The 7,937-nt window shown below is 58.3% G+C and overlaps 1 protein-coding gene across 2 annotated transcripts in view; it reads left to right on the top strand.

Moving 5' to 3' along the window:
- Window positions 1-5,834, top strand: part of SELENBP1 (selenium binding protein 1) — a 7,738-nt gene extending 1,904 nt beyond the window's left edge. The window contains exons 2-12 of one of the 2 annotated variants that reach the window (XM_011377663.2): window positions 1,202-1,258; window positions 1,455-1,567; window positions 1,860-2,045; window positions 2,634-2,754; window positions 3,305-3,487; window positions 3,753-3,931; window positions 4,390-4,468; window positions 4,560-4,681; window positions 4,887-4,979; window positions 5,110-5,228; window positions 5,435-5,834. In XM_011377663.2, the coding sequence (XP_011375965.1) occupies window positions 1,202-1,258; window positions 1,455-1,567; window positions 1,860-2,045; window positions 2,634-2,754; window positions 3,305-3,487; window positions 3,753-3,931; window positions 4,390-4,468; window positions 4,560-4,681; window positions 4,887-4,979; window positions 5,110-5,228; window positions 5,435-5,597 (1,415 nt within the window). In that variant the 3' untranslated portion in view covers window positions 5,598-5,834. The remainder of the gene's footprint in view (window positions 1-1,201; window positions 1,259-1,454; window positions 1,568-1,859; window positions 2,046-2,633; window positions 2,755-3,304; window positions 3,488-3,752; window positions 3,932-4,389; window positions 4,469-4,559; window positions 4,682-4,886; window positions 4,980-5,109; window positions 5,229-5,434) is intronic. The other variant, XM_023521843.1, reaches the window with a different exon arrangement.
- Window positions 5,835-7,937: the final 2,103 nt, after the last annotated feature.

The raw sequence follows: 7,937 nt of genomic DNA, 5'->3' as shown, positions 1-7,937 counted from the left end.
CAAACGCGGAGCGTGAAACCTGGTTTCTGGACTCGAAAGCGCTATCGCTGCCTCTTGGCCTCCCAAGTCCTCGGTTCCCGCAAGCAGGAGGACCTGCTTCCTGCCCGAGGGCCTGGGCCCCGCACCAGCGCAGGTTCAACCTGGCTCCTCCCGGCTCCCCGTGCGCAGGGCCCCGCGGTCAGGACAGAGGCCAGACTGACCTTGGGTCTGGGCAGGGAGGGATGCCCAGTCCTGCGGCCTCCACTCCGGGGTTCCACTATAGTGGGGACAGCTTCCCACTATTCCTCGCCCTTCCTCCCGGTCAGGCCCCCAAATGCTGCCCCAAGCCTCCTCCCAGCTGTCCTCCTTGGCAGCGACTTCCCTTTCCAAGCAGCACGGCTGCTCTCTCCAGACTTCCGGGGTCAGGGGAGCCACACCCCCTAGCTCTGGGGTGCGGGCCTCTGAGCTCCCCCGAGTTGGGCCCAACACCCTGCTTCACAGATAATGGAAGTGGGGACCACCCAGGGGTGGAAACTGGTCTAAGGGGATCCAGGAGCTACCAGCCCTGCAGCCGTGAACTTCAGCTTTCTACCCCTTACCAGATCCTCTGTTATGTAATCCGGGCCCTGGCCGGCAGCCTGGAGTCAGAACCACAGGGGAGAAAAGCAGGAAGTGTCCGCTTCCCTGGGAAAGACAGCGTTCAGGGGAGAGAGTGAACTGGCACCACGCTGGCTCCTCGGGGACAGCCAGGGTGCCCTGGCTGCAAACAGCAAGCACAGAGCTGCACACGTGCCTGTACTTTCGTGGTGACTTCTGCCCAAAGCCCGTGGTGGCCTTCTTATTACCCTCCTTTAATAGATGACATGGAAACTGAGACCAAGGAGGTTATGTGCCCGAGCTCCCCCGGTTAGTCAGAGACCAGCCGGGATCGAGACCCAAGTCAATGTCATAACCACTGCGCCCCCCAGTCCGCCCTGGGTGGGCCCTGTCGGGCGTCTGTGCACCTGCGGGTCGCATCTGCGCAGCTCTCCCGGCCACGTCCACACACTGTCAGGGCTTCGAGGGGCAGAGAGGAGGGGCGGAGGGCTGACGCAGCTGGAGCAGGGCGAGGACCTGGGACAGCGCATCTGCCCTGGCCGCCGGCAGGACGTGCTGCAGCGTGTGGGGAGCGCCCTCTCCCTCCAGAGCGTGGTCCAGCCAACACGCCCCGTTGTTTCCACAGCGGCGGGATGTGGCAAGTGTGGGCCCGGGTACCCCAGCCCTCTGGAGGCCATGAAAGGTAAGCGCTCAACGTCTGAGACCCCAGCACCCGGGAAGGGACCCCGCGAGCAGGCGCCCTCTACTGATGCCAGCGCCGCGGGGGGCGGGGATGGGGGTGGGGATCTCTAACCCTGGCCTCCGCCCTCAGGCACATCCAGCTGACCCTGCCATTCCGCTCCAGCCCGCCATCCCCACTGTCTGCTCTCTACTCCCAGGGCCCAGGGAAGAGATTATCTACCTGCCCTGTATTTACCGAAACACGGACATCGAGGCTCCGGATTACCTAGCCACAGTGGACGTTGACCCCAAGTCCCCCCAGTACTGCCAGGTGAGGTGTAGCCCGTGACCTGTCCTCTAGCACTGGCCCTGAGGACGCCCTTCCCCAGCTCTATCCTAAACCCGCCCTGGGTCTGGCGGGGGCGGGGCGGGGAGCATACGGGGCGGAGGGGGCCCTGCCGGCTGCAGGAGGCCTCCGCGGAGGGGCCCAGTGGGTTCAAATCCAGCGTGCGCCTGCAGCCAGGTCACAGCAAGTCCTGTGGGCGCCTTTTCCAAAAGCGAAGAGAGGCGTGGCCGAGCTAGCATGACCCTGTTCCCCCACCCCCACCCCACCCCGGTCCCAGGTCATCCACCGGCTGCCCATGCCCAACCTGAAGGACGAGCTGCATCACTCCGGATGGAACACGTGCAGCAGCTGCTACGGGGACAGCAGCAAGTCCCGCACCAAGCTGGTGCTGCCCTGCCTCATATCTTCCCGCGTTTACGTGGTGGATGTGGGCACCGAGCCCCGCGCCCCGAAGCTGCACAAGGCGCGCTCCCTGCCCTTGCCCCTCCGAGACCCTGTGGGCGGGGGGCCAGCCCAACTCAGCTGCCTCCAGCTCTCGGGCCGGGTGTGGGCTCAGGAGCAGGGACCAGAGGAGAGATGATTCAGAGCAGAGCTCCGGAGGCGTTCTGAGTGGTCACCAGCCAGCGCCATGGGGCGGGGAAATGGCGGGCAGGGAGCGGGGTGGCTTCTTGCTTTTACTCTGAGTGGGGAAGGAGCCATTTTTCCCAGGCAGGAGCCCAGGGCTCCCCTTCGGCAGGGGGCTGCTGGTGAGACAAAGCTGTCCGCGGGCCCAGGAGGGGCTTACGGTCCCACAGGTCCGTGAGTGTCTTCAAGACAGACCGGGGAGACGTCAGTGCTTTCCGGCTGGGGAGGTTGGCAGTCTCTCTGCCTCTCCCTTGCTGCTCTGCAGAAGTGACCAGACCGAATTTCTGCTATATTCCCACAGGGACGATTGTGTCCATGTTTTGAAGGAAAAGAGCGTGGTGTCAGCAGATAGAAATGAGCGAGAGAGGGAGTGGGGAGTGGGGACACCCAGCCCTGGAAGAGTCTGACGGCCTCTCACCCTCTCCAGGTCGTTGAGCCCAAGGACATCCACGCCAAGTGCGTCCTGGCCTACCTCCACACCAGCCACTGCCTGCCCAGCGGCGAGGTGATGATCAGCACCCTGGGAGACCCGGAGGGCAATAGCAAAGGTACCTGCTGCCACATCCGTGGGGGGGGAGCAGGTCCCAACTGCTCCCTGTGGAAGAAGCGGCACAACCTTCCAGGGAAAACTGGGGGATGGGAGGGGCGGGGCTGGGTCTCATCCAATATTTAAACTACAGTCAAGTAACTTCATTGGTTTCGATCATTTCTATAAAGATGGGCCTTCGCCTATGAATTCACTTTAAGGTTATAATCGGAACAGTCTGCTGTGGAGGATGTGAGCACAGATACGGCCCCAGAAAACGCACGCCTCGAATGTCAGCCTTTGTGAATTCATGAGCAAATCTCACAGTCCTTGGGGCTCGTAATCCCCACAGTCGTTGTGTCTTTTATGGTACGATCAGAGCTGACACTTATAAAATGTCTGCTGTGCAACACTCTAGGGGGGACCCACTGCACACCTGGTTGAAGGCGCTGACAAACGCAGGGGTAGGAGGGGGCGGCAGGCGATGGACTTGGAGCCTCTCAAACACGCCTGGGGGTGAGGGCTGGGGGAGGTGCTGTCTCTACCGCCACCCTACTCCATGCCCTTCTTAGGGGGCTTCGTGCTGCTGGATGGAGAGACGTGGGAGGTGAAGGGGACATGGGAGCGGCCTGGGGGTGCTGCGCCTTTGGGCTATGACTTCTGGTACCAGCCTCGACACAATGTCATGATCAGCACCGAATGGGCAGCTCCCAATGTCTTCAGAGATGGCTTCAACCTCGCTGATGTAGAGGCAGGTGAGCAGTCCCCGTGGGCCGGCAGGAGCCTGGGCACACATGCCCCGCTTTCTGCCCCCAAACCCCACTCTCCGGCACTCTCGTCTCCCTCGTGTGGCCCCCAGGCCTTGAGTGATGGCACAGGAAGTGCTTCGAGCTCTCGCTTCCTCCTCCCTCCTCATCCCTCCAATCCGTGTTCAACCTTCCGCCCCCGGCCAGGCCCCGGCCATGGCCCTTGCCCTCTGACCCCGATCCTGAGTCCGTTCACCGGCCCGTCTCCACCCAGGACGATATGGGAGCCACTTGAATGTCTGGGACTGGCAGCGCCATGAGATCGTGGAGACTCTGCCATTGCAGGATGGGCTCCTCCCCCTGGAGATCCGCTTCCTGCATGACCCGGCCGCTGCCCAGGGCTTCGTGGGCTGTGCCCTCAGCTCCACCATCCAGCGCTTTTTCAAGAATAAGGTGACATGTGCCCTCTGGCCCTATCCTCCCAGAGTGCTGTCCGCACCTCCGCCCGGGCTTCTGTGGGCATGACGTACCCCCATCCCTACGAGTGACCAGGAGCCTCTGCTTGGCCACACCAGCCCAAACTTGGCCAGGACTGAGAAATCGGGCCACATACCTGCCTCTCCGCTCTCAGCTCTAGGCTAGTTCTTCCTTAACCCTAACTGGCCACACTCATTCATTCATTCATTCATTCATTCATTTATTCATTCAAAAAACACTGTGCGAGCGTCTGTGTCAGGCACTGTGCAGATGCTGGGCACGTAGCCCCTGCCTTTGGGGGCCTGCGTCAGAACTAGACCCTAGTGGCAAGGAAGCACTGTAGCCACAGTCTCTCTGTAGGCAGCGGGCCCTGGGGAGACCCAGATCTGCCCGCACCCCCAGCCCTGACAACTCACTTCTGCCTCCTAACCCAGGGAGGCACTTGGTCGGTGGAGAAGGTGATCCAGGTGCCCCCCAAGAAAGTGAAGGGCTGGATGCTGCCCGAAATGCCAGGTGGGTACCCAGGGGACGGTGGGAATTGAAGGTCGACATTAGCCTGGGCACCGGGAGTGCTCAAAGCCTCTGGACCACTTGCCCGCCCCAGGCCTGATCACCGACATCCTGCTGTCCCTGGATGACCGCTTCCTCTACTTCAGCAACTGGCTGCACGGGGACCTGCGACAGTATGACATCTCCGACCCGCAGAAGCCCCGCCTCACGGGACAGGTGGGCGCCCTGCCCGGACGGGGGAAGGGAGGGAGGAAGAAGAGAGGCTGCATGAGGAAGAGGGGGGCTGAGGGATGGTCTGGGCCAGGACCATGGGGAGCCCCAGCTTCCGTGGTACTAGGAGGGGTGGGGAGGAGGGAGAGGTCCAACGGAGGCGAGCTGTGCTCCCTGCACGGTCCTCTGTTCTCTGCCACTCCCCACCCAGCTCTTCCTGGGGGGCAGCATTGTGAAGGGAGGCCCCGTGCAAGTGCTGGAGGACAAGGAGCTCACAGCCCAGCCCGAGCCCCTGGTGGTCAAGGTGAGGGTCTCTGCCTGCTTGTGGGTGCCCTCAGGACCCCGCTGGAGGAGTGTGGGGGAGGAGAGGCAGCGCCTGAGCACGCCCTGGTGTCCGGGTGTTGCCCTGGGGACTGACCCCTGGTTTTCCCAAGGGGAAACGGGTGGTCGGAGGCCCCCAGATGATCCAGCTTAGCCTAGACGGGAAGCGTCTCTATGTCACCACGTCGCTGTACAGTACCTGGGACAAGCAGTTTTACCCCGAGCTCATCAGGTGAGAAGCAAACAGCTTCGGCTCCCCTCCCAGCCCTCCTCTCCCAGAGGGGTCACGTGGCTTTCTGAAGCCTCCTCGGGCACCCCACCTGCCCCCACAGTCCAGAACCTGCTCGGTCCTCGTCCTCCGGACCCACCCTGCAGCACAAAGCCCGGGGGAGGGGCGGCCCCCTGACCTCTCTCTTTTCCCCTCCTGATTGCCACCAGGGAAGGCTCTGTGATGCTGCAGGTTGATGTAAACACAGTAAATGGAGGGCTGAAGCTGAACCCCAACTTCCTGGTGGACTTTGGGAAGGAGCCACTCGGCCCAGCCCTGGCCCATGAGGCCCGCTATCCTGGGGGCGACTGCAGCTCTGACATCTGGCCCTGAGTTCACCCCCGAGTCTCACGCTGCATTCCGAGCCCTCCCTCCCACGGGTACCTGGCTTCGCTCTGCGCTCTCTCGGCCCCCACCCTCGCAGTGTGTCCTACCGAAGCCAAACCGAGGCCCTTGACATGCATTGGGCGGCGTCTCCGGATACCGACCACTGTTGTGCTTTGCTCACCCTGCTGTTTTCACATGAGCTCTCGGGAATTATTTCATCAAGAAATAAACTGATCAACCTATTCCTGAGGTCACCTTGTCTTTGGGGGTGTGGGGCCTGCGACTCCTCTTCTGCCGACGCTTTGTATCTTGCACGGAAAGGTGCTGAGGAGAACTCAGGGGTTACGGTGGCTAGTTCGTACCAGTGACTCCAGTATGATGCTCATGGTGCCAAAAATCTCACTTTTATGGTCAGACAGAACCTGAAGAATTTAGATGTGGTTGTCACAGGACACCCGAAGACAGAGAATGTCAGTTGATGTTCCTAAACATTTTTTTTTTTAATCTGAGCTTTCTTTTAATGAACCTAAAATCTCACCCACCACCCCCAGGAGAATGTAATATGTACCCCCGCACAGGAGCCGCCCAAGACCCCTGATGAAGATAGCGTAACCCATTCCACCGCTGGGGAAACCCCCTGGAGAACACACAGTGGCGGGAGGTTAGGTGTGTCACCTCCTACCTGGAAGACAGGAACGTTCCCATGAGGAGGGCTGGGGACATCAACACGAACCCGCCTAACAGACCAGGCCCTGCATTCTCGTCTCCTCACCGGGACAGTGTTTTCAAACCTTGCCCAAGTCAGAGGTGTCGCCTTTCTCTGTGCCAGGGCTTAAGTTCCTCACAAAAGGTATGGGATGGGAGTGTAGGGACCTTGGAGACGGCAACCAAGCAGTAATTCAATCGACTCCTTTATTCTCTACCCAAGACGAGGCGAAGCGGCGCTCAGGGATTAACCTGCCTTCTTTTCCGTCGTCCACGACGGTGTCTTTGTTTAAACACGGGCGTCGTCTGGGACCACCCCAAAGACGTGTCACGCTTTCTTTCCCTATGAGATCTTTTCATCATGTTCCTGAAACATCTCCCTAACCTGATTCCTGATTCCCTCCTCCTGTCGTACCTGCCATCTGGGCCAGGTCGTCATACCCTTTGGCAAGTCTTCTTACCTTAACCTGCACTTAACCTCAGCATGAACAGATGTCACGGTGAATGGAAATCTCCCCAATTATTCCCAGCACCCAGCTGGGACACTAGCACAAAGTGTGCTTCGATAAGTAAAAGAGTAGAAAGGAGGTGATTGATAATAGATTGGGATGATTAAAGAGTTACATGGAAACTCGGAATTTACTGGATCTTACCAGAAGTTTCTCTCCGAGGTTTCTGCCCGGTCCTTTTCAATAACCAAACTGCTTCACAAACTGAAAGGATCATATAGTTCGACATCATTTCTACATATTTCTAGATGCTTAAGACTCTATTCGACAAGATGGATCTTGAGTACTTTTAATACCAGAAAGCAAGGAAACTATTGGAGGCTATCAGGGTTATGTCTAAAGGACACGTGATGTATCTGACAAAGGACTTGTACCTAGAATGCATGAAAAACTCTCAAAACCCAACAGTAAAAGACCAAACATTCTAATCAGAAAATGGGCAAAAGGCATAAACAGACATTTCATCCAAGAGGATATGCAAATGCAGATGAGCACATGAAATGATGATCACCGTCATTAGCCATTAAGAAAATGCAAATTAAGACCATGTGGCATCACTACACACCTATCAGAATATTGAAAATAGAAAATAGTAATAGCACAAGATATTGGCGAGGATGAGAGAAAAAAACAAATCATTCATACCTTGCTGGTGGAAATGTAAAACAGTACAGCTGTTCTGAAAAATAGTTTGGCAGTTTCTTATAAAGAGTAAGCATGCACTTATCATATGATGCACCTGTTGAACTCCTGGGCATTTATCCCAAAGAATTGACAAAGAATGGTCACGTCGAGATCAATTGTTCATAGCAGTTTGACTTATCACAGCCTGACAAGACTTCTCAGTTGTGCTCACAAAGATTCCACCACCCTCCTCCCCCCCGCCCCGCCCCGCCCCACTCCCAGCTGCAGGCTGGCCAAGCAAGAACAGTGAGCCGTGGGAAATGTCCAGCTTATCATCCAGGATGTCCTTCCAGCACCACGGTCAGCTCCACATGTGGGCCAGTGAGGCCATCTGGAAGGTTCTAGAGAGTTTGCTGAGCTCAGGGACACCCCCAGAAAAGCCGTAGCCCCAGTCCACCACAACAAAGAATGTGAGAGAGTATTGGGCGAGGCCTGCCCCATCGTTGGT

Source organism: Pteropus vampyrus, unplaced genomic scaffold (assembly GCF_000151845.1).
Source record: "Pteropus vampyrus isolate Shadow unplaced genomic scaffold, Pvam_2.0 Scaffold319, whole genome shotgun sequence".
Lineage (NCBI taxonomy): Eukaryota > Metazoa > Chordata > Mammalia > Chiroptera > Pteropodidae > Pteropus > Pteropus vampyrus.
The sequence above is the reverse complement of the archived record's forward strand: the minus strand, read 5'-3'. Positions and strand labels throughout refer to the sequence as shown.